Genomic DNA, 18,088 nt, shown 5'->3' with positions numbered 1-18,088 from the left:
TCCTTTTGGAAGCAGTACGTTGGGACCAGACTTGAAGAGGGAAAGTTAAGTTCTAATTTAATTGCAGCATGCATGTTGTCCCACAGCTTTGTGAAATAAGCTTGTTTTTATTGCATGGAACACAGTAAGTAAAAATTGGACTTTTTGAAATACTTAGATATTTAAAGATGCAATTTGTAGCTTAACCATCTCAGCTTCACCACTTACAAATAAGTGCTCAATAGCTCTGTATAGTTGACTTGCATACCTATAAGCAAGACAGTATGCTTCAGTTTTTTAATCCAGTTAACCAAATGACAGCTAAGTGATGTCAGTTAAGTGATGTCAGTCTCTGTCAAATTCAGTGATGGCTTTTTACAGTAATTTTAGTTATTAACTGTTTTGTTAAAATGTATTTCCATTCACTGCCATCAAACTCTTATGTATGGAAATAACACTTGGCCTATCTTCTTGGTGCTGATCTTTTTGCCTTTGCCTATCTGAGCTGAGGTAGGAAGACCTGAATACTTCTAGGTGAAGGTGTGTAGGTATTTTTACATAGTGTCACTTATTTTAGTCTAGTGCGTGGATCGATTATTTAGTAAAAAAATAAGCTGTTGCTTTGCTGATTGCCATTTCACATGGCAGTGTTTTCAGTCACTGTATCCAGGGTAACGTGAAGTTGTATGCTTTTTAGAAGAACAGTGTAGAAATTGCAAAAATTACTGGGATGGGAGATGACATTGCAGACAACAAGATGCCATATCCTTGTTTCTTCGTGAAATTACTTTGAAAAATTTTATGTTGGCATTAAAAAAAAAAAGGTTTTTATCATTAAGGTTTTCATACCTCTGGAAAAAGAGCTGTGCAGAGGCAAACTGTGGTCCTTTCTGCTGGTACAAACTCTATTCATAATTTTAACTGATACGTTTGACAAGTGCAGTATACTGTTTTGAAGATTTAACTGGTATTAAATTGAATGTTTTTATTTGTTTTCATAGAGAGCTAAGGTTTTGGCCACATCTGGTCCTGCTTTTCCTGGGTTTACCCCTCAGTCTATTCTCAGATCCAGCCTCCGGACCACACCCCTAGCAACTCCCTCTGCATCTCCAGGGCGATCAGTTTCTCCTCCTCTACGAGCAAAGGAACCTAGAATATCTTTCAGGGAAGAGAACTCGAATGCAAAATGGACTGTTGGGGTAAGCTGGGCTGTAGTTAGTGATTGTTACAGTTAAAGGCTTTATAGACTGTGATCTGGTTGAGACTTTTGTAAAGTTTGCCAGAATTCTTTACATTGGGAACTGGAATTGCAAATCAGAATGGCAGACTTGAATTTGGTCAAAAAAGGCTGTGTCAGACCTTGTGTAACATCACGTGCCTGCAGAGGAACGTGCTCCTAATAAATGCCAGTGACCTTGGTGGGTTTTACTCAGGTGCTGTTAGGGGCTGTGATTGTTCAAACTGCTAGTTCAGCTTCCCGCTATACCTTTTCAAATGGTGGTATGGCAGGAAGGGAAGGAATATAGACTGAGGCAGTTGTTTGGGTTTGTTAAGCTTTGTGAATTAAACATCTTTGAAAGCAACAGAAGTCGCGAGCTGCATTTACTTTCAATCTCTCTTCACAAGGCTGTGTTTACTTACATTATGGTGACAATAGACTCCTGATGGAGAGAGCTGTACTGCTGTCTGTTCTCTAGCCCCAGAGTTCTTGGTTTTGCATCTTGCCTTGCACCAGGGATAGCATTTGTAGAGTTGTCAAATGAAGTTGGTCCATCTGAAAGCTTCCTCCTTCTCCTTCTTTTGTTCTGTCAGTTGGATTCCCTGATTCAGCTCATCATGCAGTTGCCAAAGTAACGTACTGAAATCGGGGGCAGAACAGGGGCATGTGCTAGTATCTACATGTATGAGCCTTCCGTATATGTACTAACAAATTGTCATAATCTGTTTTTATTATACCTTTTATTGCCTGTTACAGAGAGCTACTCAGTTGTAACAAGAGGCTCGCTCTCATATATCAAGTTCTTAATAATAACACAGTGTGGCTGACTTAATTTACGTGTTCCATGCTACAGGCATAGTGAACACTAAAATATTTTAGTAGTGCATAGAAGTTGAAAAGGCAAGCATGAAAAAAGAGAAGTCTTGAGTTATGATTTTAGGCACGCAGAGCTCCCTCTTGTTGAAAACCCAATGAACAGCTTGAGCTGACAGTATAAGCAAGCACTTACAAGACCCACTTCATCTTAATTCTCCAAGGATGTGGAACCTCGATAAGCAGTCAAAAGCGTGATTAATTTTACACTCAGCTTTAAAAGCTAAGATAGTGCTAGAATGAGAGTTAATTTTGTAGCACCTTGCTTAAGGTGACAGTTGTAAAAATATTGGTATATTTTTGTTCTTTTTTTGTCTTGCTTTGACAAAAAGCATATGCATGTTATTGATTGTGAACTTTTTTTTTTTTAAAAAAAGGTAGCAGAAGATGATAAAGTGCTGTCTGGAGCGTCATCTGAGCATCATTCTGGAGCCGTGGAGGATGCTTGGTCTGAAAGTAGAGATAAAACAACTCTGTTTACTCTCAGCAATCCTGAGGATGATCATGCTGAAATGGAAGAGTCTTCAGAAAGCATACCTCGAGATGGTTTGGAGAAAATGGATGTCAGCAAAGAAAATAGTAACTTCTCTGCCAGGTCAGACCAAACTACTTTGGAGTATCACGATGCAAAATCACCTGGCGATTTTGAAGATGATGTCATCTTTATAGCTGCTAAACCAGCTAATTCTTCCACTGAAGAAACTACCGATTTTCAAGACTCAGAGAAGGAAGATGACAGTGAAATGCTTGAAGATAAACCTTTCCAGATGGAACAAGAAGATTCATCAGAACTAGGAAAAGAAGCTGGTGTGTTTCAACGTATAATAACCTAAGCTTCTGAATTTTTCAAATGTCTTCAGAAGGTTAAATTACTGATGAGTGCAACAGTTAACTATGAGCGTTCACAAGTGTCCTGGGTACTTCCTTTTCCTAGGCTTTTAAAATTGCCACTGTGTTTTGAGTCCTTTTTTAGGTATCCTGGACATTGTGAATGTATACTGCTTTTGGCTGGTATTTCTTGTATGTAATTGCAGCTAAGAGACAGCAGTGATTTGTAGGAGTTTTGAGAGGGATACAAGTTGAAATATTAGGCTTCTGTTTGTTTTAGGGGTACTTCTGTAGGCTGCTGGGTTTTTTACAGCAAGTTTAGTGTATGGTGCGCTTTGACCAGATAGATTTCTTTTTTTCCCCCCTCTTGTTTTTTAACCACCTCAGTTAAATAGTTTTCTTCTAGAAGTGAGTCTGCTTGTGTATCTGCTTCTCGTTTCAGCTATGCTTCCTCATTTTGCTGGCTCAACATCTTATGCAGCCTTTTCCAAACTGATTTCAGTTGGTGTTTGGTAATTCAGCTCAATTCAACTCATTCAAGCCAGTCCAGCTGCTGAGGATGTATTCACATGGGCAAGTCTACTGGCAGATTAGAAGAGTTGTAGCTCCCTAGTTGGTGAGCAGTGATGAAGAGCTGGGAATGAAAGTAGTGCAGGAACAGGGCGAAGATGTGCAAACACAGCTACAGTCAGTATTTGACAAACAGAGTTCAGTCCGTTCAACTCTATAAGAAAAGTTTGCTATTCCTGGGACATGTATGCAAGCATCAGAGTTCTGTGTCTGAGGTCTTGAAACAGTTCATAGCAGTGAGTGTGTACTCCATTGTCAGTGCATCGTATGCATCCTGATTCAGTCCTAAGTCTGAGATGATTCTGGAGGATCCTGGAGAGTGATTGTTGCTATTGAAGTTCCTCAGCGCTCTTTTCTTTTTAAATAGATGGAGTGCCCAGATATGGACTGCATGAGTAGAAGGGATTATCCAGATCTGGGTGTTTCTAGTAAGATAGGTCAAAACATTTGCCTTTTTTTAGCTGTCTTGTATTTGGACAAGAAATCAAATGTGCTTTTCATTAAACATAATAAGATACTAATCATTAAAGAATAATGTCACAAAGAAACTTTGTCACTGCTGGGCTGTGGTACAAACACTTCTGTACAATTTCAGTGCTCTGGAAGGGCAGTCAGTATAGCTCGTGTTTGGCCTGAGCTATCAAAACTATCCCAGTCCTTCATACTGTCTGCAAAGGTAATTGCTGGATCTGGAGGAAGCAGACAGTAGGAACAAAGAAGAAAAGGGGGATGTTTCTAAAATTGAACCTTTTGAGATAAACACAGGTTAGCAAGCAGTTGGGTTTCAACACCACCAGTCAATCATTAGAGAAAAGAACAAGACCTTAGATGCATTCTTGTAGAAGAGGGGAAATGGAGTCAAGGAAGGAAAGAAGCATTGCTAGAATGAGATAAAGATCCAAAGAGAAATAAAAAAACTTACTACCCAATTTTAAGAAGGAGGGCGGTTTTGTGAAGTTTTTATGTACTAGGTCGGTAACATAGCAAGTTTAGTTTGTAAACAGAATATCAATGGTTATTTTGTTTTCTTGACTGAAATTATGCATCAGACTTGTTCTTTTACTGGAAAGAAGAACTCAGACCTTCTGTGCATTTGAAGTCTTGGTAGCATTATTTTGTTAGATCACTATCCTAAATGAAATCCATAAAGGCTCACTTTAAAATCATACAAGCATTTTAAAAGAAATTATGTTAATATGGGGATGATGCAACAGAGAAGTCATCTGTCTGTCAATTTTTGTAGGATTTGTGGAAGAATCAAATGCTGAATGTCTGTCCCTTCCTGAAGATGGTAAATTGGTGTTTAAAGTTGTTGCTGCTGAGGCTGCTGCTTTTGGGACTGCAAGTGAAGGGTAAGTTTATACAATAGATACATCTTTGGGTTCACACAATGTGTAACTGCTGGCTTTCCTGTGGTTGAAAACTATGATTTTGACCTGGTATTGGTTCTTTCCTGTGTTCTCAAATATAATGGCTTTTCTACTTCTTTCTGTCTGTGAACAGAATTAATTTGGCATGAATAAAAGTCAAACTGACTGTCAATTTGAGCCTTTTTTCTCAAATCATTGCAGATCCCAAAATATGGTGATAAAGACTTCATTCAACAGGCTATATAAACCTTTTTACAGTTTGAGGGTTCCTAAGCAGATACTGTGAACATAAGCCCTGCTTTTGTCTGAAAATTGTGTAGCTAAAAATTACACCTGAGATTCCTGTAACTTCAGCGGGTTTATTTGGGAGTTTGCATACTTTGTGGCAGTATTCCATACACTTAATTTCTATTTTCTCTGTGTGTGCTCAATTAGCATCTGTTTGTTTATGGAAAGGGAAGCAGTTTTCTTACCAGATACTTTAAAAGCTGCAACTGCTTAGTGATGAAGAGAGAATGTTAGTAATGAAGTAGCCCTTAATTTCAAGTGGTAACATACACTGGTACAAACCTTTGTCTTTGTTCAGTTTGTTCTACACCACCAATGTAGCAGTTACACTCTTTTCTACAGAAGATAAATAATTTATTATTCTTTAATACAGGTCTGTTATTATGTTATTATCTAGTGTTAGATAGCAGGGAAGAATGTGAAGTACTTGATTCATTGCGTAAATTGATTCACAAATTAAATGTAGGTATGTTGGTAAAGGAATTTCTATTTTTTTTTTCTGTTTTGAAACTTGAAGATTTTACAGTGAGAAAGTAATTTGTAAAGCCCTTTAATGTTCATTTTGAAGCTTTATGATTAATTTCTCTCCTTCTGTTCATGAAGCGAAACAAACCACCAGGAGTCCAAAATGTCCTCTTCGTCAGAAGAAAAAGCCATACCAGTTGGAACAAATGCACAGCATTCTGAATCCCTGGAGGCAGACAGTGAATGTATGTACAGTATGTTGGAGATGTTATGTGAGTTAAGGTAGCTGAAGTAAAATGTGTAGGTTGCCATACCACAACAGTTGTCTCAGATTCAAGTAGTACTAGCATGTTACTGCTAACTTTCATTAAACTGTAGAGAGAATGCCCTCCTCAAAGACATTGCTTGTAGAAAATGCATAGTGAATGTTCTTGATAAAGATACTGAGAAAACTGGTAGAATTTAAAATGTTAGGAGGAGAGATCAGTATTTATTTTAACATTGTACATCACTACCAATTTGTGTGCTATGGGATCTGCTGCTTGAGTTACTGTTTTAAAAGGTGATGCATCCTCAGTACTCAGGCTGTGAAGAATAGTTAGCTATCAGTGTGCCTTTCTAGCTGCCCTTTGTTCTGTTGTTCTTTTTCTCTATGGATTTGCCAGCTGATTTTCCCCTTTCTCTTTTTATTGTGGGGCTGCCTCCTTTACCAGATAGATAGTTCTGGCTTCTAGTTTTTGGAGAAAGCCCAATATATGTGGCAGGATGGAGAACTGTATTGTTGGGTCCTGCTCCCCCTGTTACTTCCTGTTGCTTAAACCTGTGTCATTTATATAGCAGTTAAGTTACAATTATATAACTCTCTTCCAGCTGTGATAAATATCCTTGACAGTGAGGATATGGTCAGTACTCATTCAGAAAATCGCCTTGAGGGGAAGTGTGTGGATTTACCTACAGAAGGTAACCTAGAAGCTGCTGAAGTTGAAGAAAATCTTCCTTTTCCACAGGAAGAAATGACTATTTCTAACAATCTTCCTAAAACTGAGGAAATTAATGTAAGTAAACTATTTTTGCATTTTCTACAAAACCAAAAACACTTTGCAAATTGAGGACAGTCCTGTCTTACTGACAGTTAGAAGGCAAGCAAAAATGTCTCCATTTCTTTAGCTGGGTAACACAAGTTACTATGTAAGGGCAGATATGTTTTCCTGCTGTGCATTTTCCGTACCTATAACATGGAATAGAATTTGTCAAGACTTGGGCCTTTGAGAGCTTACTGTCTTTTTGTTAGCAGATTTTTAAGAATGAAAGGAGAGTTTATGCAGACTAGTATTTCTTTAGTTTAGTATTGGAGCATGGCATGTTGCTATAATATGATGCTTTAGCAACTTTCGACAAGGCAGGAGGCAAGAAAATAAGGAGATTCTATGGAAACTCCTGTTGAGGGGCGGCTTCCTTCTGCCAATGCTGGCTAGCACTGTCACTTAGAGGGTTAGGCAAAGGTCTTCACACATGGATTAAATTATCTTGACCCCCTGAGTCACTTGAAATACATAACAGATACTACTTTTGTTCTCAACATAAAGCTTCAGTATCTCATGTGGATCTCGAAGGAAAGAGTAATTGCTCAGTACAGGGAACTACAAAACATGAGAAGGAATTATTTAGAATAAAGGTGTTGTCTCATGCAATCCAAGTGATTCCTTAAAATGCAGTATTGAGTTGTCAGATGTGATACCTGGCCAGTTGACTAGGTCTTGCAGTCACAACGATCATGACTGAAACGTTAAACTTTGGGGACGTAATTGTATTTTACCCTGTTGGATGCAGAGTCAATCACTCTGTGAGTTTGGAGTCAGTCCAGAAAGTACTGCAATGTGATGATTCCTACCAGTTGGGTATACAGCTTGTATTGTAAAACCTCTCACTTTGTTCATGGATGGCGGCAAATCATTAGTCATGAACAGAAACATCAGAAATGGAGCATGTGATTGCATATACTGAATACTCTGTTCTCTGTCCCTTAAACACATAACCTTTTATCTGTAGTAGAGAGTACGTTGTATGTTTCTAACTTTACATTCAGTGGTGACCTGAAAGGAAAAGCAGCATTTCAATGTCCTCAGTTTCATCTAACTCAGTTTGAAGTTAGTCTGTTTGGTAATTAATAATGCATTAACAGACATTTTTTAACTTTAGGTTATTGAAGATAGTGCAGTTAAGGCACAAGCCTCAGAAGAAGCGCCCAAAACATCACCATATAGTGAACTACATCCATCGGGCAATCTTCTATACAGCTATGATACCATAGAGCAACAGTTTGCATGCGATTTGCCTGATAATAAAGATGGCGAATGTGATGCAGCTGAGGGAGATGGAGAACTTTTTATATCTCAGAGTAACTTTACTTTAGTCTTGGAAGGGGAAGAAGGTGAAGCAGAGATGGGAGACCCTGCATTAGCAGATGCTTCTAACCCGGCTGGCACAATAACAGAGGACAAACCTGTGGACAGTTTAGGAAATACTGAAAACCAAGAACATGTTACAAACTCAGTGTCCACTGTAACTAGTGATCAGGAATCTCAAAATATTGCAGAGTCACTCCCATATGTGCCTGAACCCATTAAGGTAGCTATTGCTGAGAACTTACTGGATGTAATCAAAGACACAAGAAGTAAAGAATTTACATCTGAAGTTGTAGAACAATCTATTCATGAAACCATAGGTAAAAAGGTAACTAGATTCCAGAAGGCAAAAGCTCCCTTAACAACTGTGCCAGAAGGTGTGGAAGATGAAACCAGCAGACATCAAGTAGAGTATGTCGTCACTCCTAGAACACGTACAAGGGGACAACTGAGTAAAAGTCTAAGTACTCCATCAGCAGGCGATCGGCAGCTACTGAAGACAGACAAACCAGTTCTGTTTGGACTGTCTCCTAGGAGAAGTACCAGGCGAACAAAAGAAGCATCTGAGACTTCTAGTCTTCAAACAGAAGAAAATGCTCAAGATGAGCAAATAGCTGTGATACCTGCTACTCCTAGGAGAGGTAGGAAGCCTAAACTTAAGAATTCAGAAAAAGTAGAAAGCAGCCATTCTGATGGACAAACCTTGTCCATCAGTACGCAGTCCATAGCTGTTACTCCAAGAAGAGGATTAAGAAGAGCAAAGGAAACTGCATCTGAAGTGTTGGAAGAGGCTAATGAGGAAACGTCTCTTGCTGAAGGTAGCGTTATTTCTTCTGCTACTTCCAAAAGGACTAAAGGAGGAAAAAGTTCAGCAGGAGATCAAGAAACTGACCAGATTGACACTGGTCATAAGATAAAACCGTCAGTCAGTCCCAGTAGAAGTGCAAGAAAACTGAAAAGCATTAATTTACAATTTACTGAGAATGTTGTCAAGGATCAAGAGGTGCAGCCTAGTGACCAACTCCCTTTACCTGTGCCAACTAAAAGAGGCAGAAGAAGAAAGATGAGTTCATCAGAAGTTTCAGAAAATTCTGACCTTGACCTGTCTAAATCATCACTTCCTCAAACAGAATTTAAACTTCCTGTCACTCCTAGAAGAAGTGCTAGGAAGGGGGCACAAAATCTCTTTGCAGACACAGAATCTCTCTCTACTCAGGAAGACATACAGTCAGTTGGGAAAGTGGAAATCCTTGATACTCCTAGGAGAAGAACAAGAAGAGTTCCACATGCTAAACCACAAAAAACAGCTACTCATGAGCAAACACCTGTGCAGCCAGATGAGGAATCTACTACACCCAGGGCTGCAGTAAGGACAGGGCGTCGGGGCAGAAAGAGACGATCAATATTGGAGGAGAGCACTGGCAAGGAGGCCTTCCCCCAAGGACCTGGTGGCAGTCCTTTGCTGCTTGAAGACATAAACCCATCAGGACATGATGAAACATCAAGAACTCTAACGGATCGTATTACAAGAACCAGATCCCGCAAAACTGCCATGCATCAGAAACTATCTGTTGAGGAAAATGAGTCCTTCCTTTTCTCACCTCCTCTCACAAAGCTGACAAAGAAATTTGAAGGTAGGTGCGCTACATTTATATGCAAAATAGGGCATGTTGCCATTTCGTAAACCACAGAATGGACTGTGAGGATGGCTTTAAGTATTGTAAATAATGTAACCATGCAAAGTAAAAAATTTGGAAAGAGGCAATTAATCTTTTTTCTGAACTCTACGCGACTAGTTGGCTAGTTGCGGTAGAAACAGATGAGGAGGCTGATCTGAGTAGTGTGAAATGAAATTTAAGCTTAATTTTTGTCATGAGCTTAATTTCTATCAGTTTTGAAAACTGGAGGCTATCTGTTAATATGTGATTGCCATCCCCAACAGAGAAATAAAGGAGATACGCTTCCAAATTCTGTTTAGTTTTTAACTTAAAATGAGCTGCATCTTGCAACAAGCTAAACAGCTGTTTAATTATGTGATTGTTTTTCGTGCGCATATACTTTGTTACTGAAGTTACTGCACAGAGGGGTCATCTTATGAGAGTACATGGTAAAAAAAAATTTTGAGATGTGTAAGGACTGTTGGTGCCTCTTGAGCATAGTATCTTTGATTTTGTAAGTGCAGGTAAAATGACTACATGGGCTTATTTTTGTTTCATAACTTACTGTAAAAGAATAAATCCTAGGGGAAAAGTACTTCCACACCGAGTGTTTACAAACCCGATTGGACCTTTTATTTCAGGAAGCTATAGTGCACTTGATTATCATCTGTAATTTAACGTCACTGTCCTTTATGTCTAATATATGTGCATGTTAACAATACATTGTCATTTTAGCTGGAAAAGCAGACCATCCTGTGCAGCTTAAGGATTTAGACCCAGACTTGTCTTCTCAATTTGTCTTTTCGCCCCCTCTTTTGAGGTCAAGGAAGAAAAATGTATCTAGCATTTCCCGAATTGTGAAGGAACCAGTAAGTAAAAACTCTAGTTGTCTCATGTTCTTGATTTTTTGCTCTGTACTGCTTTTTCAATTCGTACTTTGCAATGTCTTGCCTTTTTCCTTGAAAGTGTATCTAAAAAGAGAGCTTTCAATTAATCAGCTAAGCAATTTATTTTTCCTGTTCCTTAATGAAAACTAGCTACAAAAAAATCCATGTTGAATATATGTAAGTCAAGAATTAACAAGTATTGCTTTGCCTTTAACTTAGGAGCTTCCAACTAAAGAGGAAGAGGATACCAAATCCATAGAGTCTGTGGGAAAGCAAAAACTGAAGAGAAGTAGAACGGCAAAATCAAAAGTGAAGCAAGCAAGCAAGTATGAAATTATTTTTGAACGCTTATTCGCATTCCTTTACTGTGGCAGTGATTCAGCTGTAGAGCCACCTAACGTCCTCTCTCTCGCTTGGCTGCGCAGTTCTGCTCTGGCTTTACGAGCGCGTCCAGCTGGCCGGTCTAATGGGCACCTTTTTCCTCACTGAACGGTTTAGTTCTCTAATGGAAACAGAAGAGGGAGGGGATAGAAAAGGGCAAGTGGACACTACTCTTTGCAACGATGGCGTGCTCTTAAATTGTCTTATTCCACCTTATGACACCACACTCTTGCAAACTGTAGCTCCCTGTACAAGGCAGGAGGGGGTCAGACAAGGAGTAAAGAGAACTACTAATTTCTGGACGTGTTTTCCGGTTCCTTCTGCAAAGCTGTTTTTTTGAGGGCATTTGCCTCTTAAAAGCTGGGGTGGGAGGCTGGCTCTGAAAGCTGATACACATAGGGACTGAGAATGCTTGGGACAACATTCTGGTAAGGAGTGAAAGCAAAACACAGCTTATTTATGTACCTCTTCTGCGTTGATCCTATCTACAAAGAAGCCCATAAATAATTCTTTGGCACCGATTATGTAATTCCACGATTTTTTATTTCCTCTACTAAAAAATACTGTTGGTAATAAAAAATCAATTTGATGCTGTTTTTTCTTTTCAGAACCACCAAAAAAGAAGGTTCTTGGTCACCTCCGCCAGTGGAAATAAAATTCATCTCTCCTTTTGCAAGTCCAGTGGATGGAACAAAAAGCAAACAGAAAGAGACCACAGATGCGGCAGAGAGAACTCTACGAAAGAACAAAAAAAGACTGTCTAATTTTCCAAAGCCAGTTGTGCGCCGGAAGATGCTGTAACTGTTTTTTAAGTTTATAATGTACACCACTGTTTATAAAGTCATCAAAATTGTGTGGATTATTAAAAAGAAAAAAATCATCTAATTTGGAAGAGATAATTTATATAAATTATTGTAAAATTTCATAAACAAATGGTCTTCAATAAGTAACTCCATATGGAGTGTGATTTCCTCAGTCAATGCAGTTTTCTATTTTATATTAAGACTTCATACATTTATATAATATGTAAATACAGCTTATTTTAGGAATGTTAAATAAAAATGTATACTTCACAATATACTTACTGTCTGATAGCTTTTTGAGGGAATAGTGGGTTGAATGGCCTGTATAGCTCTGAAATTTTAATATTGGTTTGCAAGAGTTGCTGACCCTCAAAAGTGAGGCCAAAAGTTTTTTAAGCTTTTTAAAAGTTTGCTTAGAATTCCTATGGCAAGTAAACATTTAAAACATACTAGTTTAAATTTTATGAATGAAGTTTGACCTTCTGGCAGAAATAATTGGGCTCACAATGCAAACTGGTAATTCCTTACATTCACGGTTAAGTTGTACTGTATTGAAGTCAGAATGTAAACAATTGTATTTTAAGCTGTGCAATATTTTTTTTGTATTTGTCTTAAACTTTGGGAAAGCTGCTCCTTAGTTCATAAAACTAGATCACAACCTCAGATGTTTCACTATTTTTTACAATTTGTTGTCAGCAAAAAATGAACTGTATAGAGGATGTGATGATTACCATAGCATATCAAATTTAAAGGGATATTACCCACCTACTTTGAAATTTGAGCCAAAATTATTTTCATAAGCTAAAAAGGCATGCTACTACAATTGAAATAATTATTGTTTGTAAACATATTTTGCAGTATTTGAAGCCTACATATCACAGCACTGAAAATCTGATGGTAAAGCTAACATAATAGTCTGAAAAAGGTACAAAAATGTACAGAGATCTTAGTTACAAACCATATTTTTTAATAATTCTTTCATTAATAATCTTGGGTTGTGGAGTAAATGTCCCTATAAAGTTTCAATTTGTAAAAATAAATTCAAAAAACTATTCTTTTAAAAGCAGACATGGAAGTACTATTTTGATGTGCAGTCTTTTAGACAATGGATTATTTTTATGTATGTTAATTTATATATGGATGCAACTTTGAAGACTACAGAATGGTGGAACCTGACATTAAACTTTTCAATTAGTAAAAACTGCTACAGTTACTCTAAGAAATAATTTATTGGTTAACTAATACATTGTACATAATGGATGAATGTATTATTAATGGCCTAAGCTTGTAAAAGTTTTTTCTGGGGCTGTGATTTTTCTGTCTCAGAACAGGTCATTCTAGAGAGGAGTTGCATGCACTGGGATATTTTTCCTCTTGGGAATATTCATGACTGAATGAAAGCTTAAAAAAATGCCAAATGTTGACAGTGTGAAAGTGGCAGCTTGAGTGAGACCTTTCAGTCAGGTTAGTAATTATTTACTCAGAATATTTTGTACTTGAACTAAAATATAAATATGGTCAAAGAGGAAAGGGGGGTAGAATTCTAGCAATATTTTTTTAATTCATGTTGTACAGAAATGCAGTGAATAGCTTGGAAAATGAGGTAAAAGATCAAACTTCCAAAACCAGAATAGAAAAAGGACATCAAATCCGAATATGTGTTTTGTGTAGTGCACAAAAGTATAAGATGCTCCCATTCCTGATCACATAGAATTGACGGATGAAGTGCTAGTGAAGATTGCTTAGTAGGGTTTTAACATACCTCTGTCATTTATACTTCCAGGATAATTTTTGGCATGAAAATCAATTACAACAAATGAAAACATGATATTAGCTAATATTATCAATAATTTGTAGTTTTAGCCTCTTATAACCAGCTCAGCTGAATTATCCTCCTTTGGCAGTGCTTCGGAAGAAAAAAGCAAGCAATAGTAATAACAAGAAAATTGGCATGAGATTTAATAACTTCGTAAAGGTTTGTAATAGTCAAGTAATTTTTTACTTTAAAGGACTTTTAATCTAATTACATGTTAATATGTTTTCCTCCTTTTTTTTCAGTTACTTAGATTCAGTGCATGGTTCTTGGGTGCCAACCAGTTTCCCCAGGGAGCAGTTGAAAAAGTAGTGTAAGCATAATGTGTAACAAGGAATAGGATTTCAGACAGTTGAAGGACATAGAAGGAAGCAGAAGCAAATCCACACACAGGGAATTTTTATTTAGAGTCCCAGAAAAGGAAAAGCAGCTAGCTAACAGCAGCGAGATGGCAACTCAAGGATGGCTTTATAATGAAGTGGAGAAAATAGATTTTACTTGGGTGTTTTTTTGTGTAGGCTTGCTACAAGCATGTGAAGGATAGAGTAGAAAAGATCATTTCAACAATGGTGAGAAAGATCCAGTGCACGGGCAGTGCTTCTTAATGGTGAGGATGAATTGGGAAGGAGACTGCCTTTTAAAAGATTAAAATGGCTTGGGGGTGCGAGGCTGAACAAGTTAGGAGTTTTAACAGAGCATTGCAGGTGTTTGCACATGTATCTGGGAGAAAGAGAATATTCATGGTGCCAGAGAACGGCTTGAGGGGCCTGTGAAAGAAAGGGGTGATGCATTGTTGGGGTGGATGCATGCAGAAAGCTCTAGGGTCACAGAGCAGCAATTACCTTGCAAGCAAGAGGAGAATTTCCCAGGTGCCACTTGGTACAGTTTATCACTAATAGAGCAATTCTGAAGTTTTTCTATAGAAAATTTAATTACTTGAAGGTTGTGTAGGTTTTTTCCCCCCCTAAAGAAAAGCTAGAATTTCTCAAGAGTGTTTTGATTCATCTGCTTTCATCTAATGTCAAGATGGCTGAAAGCTGAAGCTAAATTGTGCATCTGTGCCTTTGGGGCTGTAACCCCAGAGAAAATTCCACTAGAAGGTTGACTGCCTTGGGATAGCAGACTCTTGCCTTTCAGAAAGAATAAAAATAGGTGTAATGGCAGATTTTATTTCCAGGAAACACATAACAGGAGATATTAGTGAAAGGAGAATGAATATTAATAAGATTAAGGGCTGTTGTTAGGAGGGATTTTGTCAAGAAATGTTTCTGTAGAAACGGTTCCCTGAGTTACCTCAGAGAGTTAACACAAATATTCATGAGGCTTTTTTTCTTCAAATGTTTAGAAGCCAAGGCTGATGAAAGTATTAATTTCAGGTTATAACATGAAGAACTAAAGCAAATCTATTTTACTTTTGATAGCCACTTAGTGCTTAAAGCGTTAACTGATTCACATTGACTTATTTTATTTGCCTTAATATTTGTGCGTGCCCGGTGTGCAAATAAGGCTACAGATAACTTATTTAATCCCCCATCAGAACTTCCTCCATGGAAGACTACTCTCAGGGTTGTCAGCACAATAAATTTATTTGCTGCAATTTCATCAGTTCCCATGTAACTAATCACAAACAGCTTAGTTGTTGATTTCTGGTGGGGTGAAAACAAGCTACAGGCAGAAGCTGATCCAAAGCTTCTCAAGAGTTGTTGGGCAATACTTGTAACCTATTAATCTAGGCCAGTCTGGAAATACTATGAAATAATAGGATTTCAAGTAATACGATAGCATTTGTTTCTTATTTTGTTTGTACTTTTGTCTTCCGTGCAAAACTTCCAGGTTTCCATTCCAGGAATGCTTTTTTCACCAAAGTAGTTAAGATAATGTGTCTCTCTGACATGCTTGGAGATAAATGTACTGTGGTTCCTTTTGAATTAAAGCTGTTCCTAAAATAAAATGCATTCTCCAATGCAGTGTGCCGTGTGGATGACCAATATGTGAGGTAGAGGGAAAAATGCAAGTTATGGTTACTGATGTGTCCAGGTCACTTCTTTGCTGCGTTTCACCCAACATGGTTCAAGAGCAGGCTTATCCCACAGCAGTCGGTGTGGTGTGCGTTGCTGTTGAATTTAGTTTACATCCAGGCTAAAACATGAATTACTAGTGAATGACTGCTTGTATTCTAATACTACAATTGTAATTTTAATAGAGAGAAGGATGCAAGCAGTAGGGGCGTGATTTCTGTGAACACCAACAGCACAAGCATGTATGCCCGTAGGAATCCAGGGCACAGGAAAACCTTTATTTTCAATCAGGCTTATCGGTCTTAGTGGCTTCCTAAAGGACGAGAATGGCATGCACACCTCAGCAGGATCCAACAGTTACGCAGGCCAGGTAAGATTTTATTCAAAGAACCAACTAAAAGCAGTTTTAGCTAATACACAGTTGCAGACTGGTCAGTTCATTTCTCTCCTGTTACTTACATCCATGTAAGTGTAATACAAATGACTAGCATTTGTAATTTTACTGGTTTGAAGCGTTATCTAGATTTTTATCTACATTTCTGTCATTCTGGAACTCAGTATTACTTTCAAGCATGTTTGCAAATCTTGATTCCTGATTTAAACTATTAGTGGGGGCATTCCTACCGGACAGCAGTGCTTGTGTATGCATTTGCTTGCTCATCTATGAGGAGGATGCACTTGATCATTTTTTAGAGAGATGCCTTTTGTGATCTTTGTGAAGGAGTGCTGGAGAACGCCTGGCAAGGTTATAATGCTACTCTGCTGGTTAAATTGTGTTAAGTCCTGTTAGATGCATCATAAAATGAACTCGTGGAAGTTTATGCAGACACAAAATCCAGGGTGGCTCTGTTTTGCCTAAACCCACCATTATTTGTTGCCACCTCCATTAGAGCGAGCAGATGAGAGCGTGTTGGGTGTCCTTACCCTGGGCTGCAGGGTCAGCCTTGCCAGCCCACGTTTTTGGCACTCGCACAATGCCTGCCGCTGCTGCTCTCGGTGTGGGGATCGCCGAAGGTAGAGATGTCCTAAACCGCTGCCTGCTTGCAGGTTGACTCCATATTTAAGATCCCCTCTGTCCCAAATATTACAAGTGGTCTTTGAAAATATCTCACTGGTGTTCAGAAATAACCTACGGTTACCGTTTCTCTGTGGTAGCTGCTGCTGCGCAGAACTGCCGGGCTCAGAGGAACAAGCAGCCCTTGCAGCGAGCAAGCTCGTACAGCAAGCTCGTACAGCGTGGGGCAGCCTGTGGCACCTCCCTGACCCTGCACAAGGGAACACCACAGCGAGGCAGCTGCAAAGACGTGACCCCAGAGGGACTCGTGGCTCAAATCCTGCTGTCCTTGCTGCATGTGCCCCCAGCCAGGCAGAGGGGTGCCAGGTGACCGTGATGCTGCTGCTGGCGCGTGGCCCTGCCATCTCAGAGCAGCCATGCCAGCGGAAACGGCTGCTCGCAGCTCTGCTCTGGGAAACGGGCCTTGCTCGTATCATTGCTCCCCCAGTGTTTCCCCTTGCTAGACTGATACCAGAACTACAGGTTTCGTTGAAGTCTGCTGTCGACAGAGGTGGAGAGGTGTCTGCAGAGCAGCTTGCAAAGGACAGCCCTGGGCTGGGGCTGCCTGAGGAGGAAGAGGAGGCTCTGGCTGGCCTGGGTGTGCATTGCCCATCTCTGCAGCACAACCGAGCTCAGCTCCTCACGGCTGCTGGCGCAGGCAGCTCCGAAAGCTGCTCAGCCCTGGCAGGCAGGGCCAGTCCTGGGCCCCTCTGGGAGGGGAATGGGAGGGAGATGTCGTCTTTGCAGCCTGGGGAGGTCGGGAGCCAGGGGTGTTTCCATACCCCTTTCTGTGGGTGCAGGGGATGAGTGGTATTGCCTGTTGCTTAATCCTGAGGGGGGGTAGGTCATTTGTTTTAGGCACACCTTTGCTGTTCTATTTAAAGCAATTCTCTGTATATAAGCTGTTCCAATACTGGTAATTATCACAACCTATTTCCTCTCTGTGTTTCTGCAGAGCATGGTTTTCTGTATCTTAGTAACATCTGAGCAATTGATTTGGTAATTATTCCTGCTGTTGATACCACATTTTAACAGATTTTTCTCAATGAAGCAATCACTAAACTGTCTAATAATCTGGTGGACTTGGCAGGGAACAAAAGGCAAAAATCGTCCGGATCCGAAAGAGAAAGATTGAAGGAAGGAACACGTGTAAATCTAAGTCTAACCACATTAGGAAATTTCATCATGTGTCTTTCTGTGTTTTGTTTAAGTCCTGTCCTGTGAAGTAAAAAATAAATTTCTGTCTATGAAAATAACCTTCCTTCCATTCAGGATTCCTTGCTGTGTGGCTGATAAAGTTACTTAAATGAATAAAGCCCAAGATGTACATAAGCAACAAATATACTGAAGCACTTCTGTTTTCAGAAGAGAAATGTGGCTGGCACAAGATCTGTATGTCTCTACATTAGAGATATAAAACCCAATTCTTCTGCAAGAGTTTTCTCCATATTTGCAAAAATTTATCTAAATATAGATA

The 18,088-nt window shown here is 39.1% G+C and overlaps 1 protein-coding gene across 2 annotated transcripts in view; it reads left to right on the top strand.

The window, feature by feature from the left end:
• Window positions 1–13,578, top strand: part of LOC129205411 (protein ELYS-like) — a 53,225-nt gene extending 39,647 nt beyond the window's left edge. For both annotated transcript variants that reach the window (XM_054822912.1, XM_054822913.1), the window contains exons 28-36: window positions 981–1,178; window positions 2,449–2,878; window positions 4,713–4,821; window positions 5,731–5,837; window positions 6,463–6,647; window positions 7,792–9,631; window positions 10,391–10,524; window positions 10,762–10,868; window positions 11,532–13,578. In XM_054822912.1, the coding sequence (XP_054678887.1) occupies window positions 981–1,178; window positions 2,449–2,878; window positions 4,713–4,821; window positions 5,731–5,837; window positions 6,463–6,647; window positions 7,792–9,631; window positions 10,391–10,524; window positions 10,762–10,868; window positions 11,532–11,724 (3,303 nt within the window). In that variant the 3' untranslated portion in view covers window positions 11,725–13,578. The remainder of the gene's footprint in view (window positions 1–980; window positions 1,179–2,448; window positions 2,879–4,712; window positions 4,822–5,730; window positions 5,838–6,462; window positions 6,648–7,791; window positions 9,632–10,390; window positions 10,525–10,761; window positions 10,869–11,531) is intronic.
• Window positions 13,579–18,088: the final 4,510 nt, after the last annotated feature.

The sequence above is a fragment of the Grus americana genome, chromosome 3, assembly GCF_028858705.1.
Source record: "Grus americana isolate bGruAme1 chromosome 3, bGruAme1.mat, whole genome shotgun sequence".
NCBI lineage: Eukaryota > Metazoa > Chordata > Aves > Gruiformes > Gruidae > Grus > Grus americana.
This window is presented reverse-complemented; position numbering and strand designations above follow the sequence as displayed.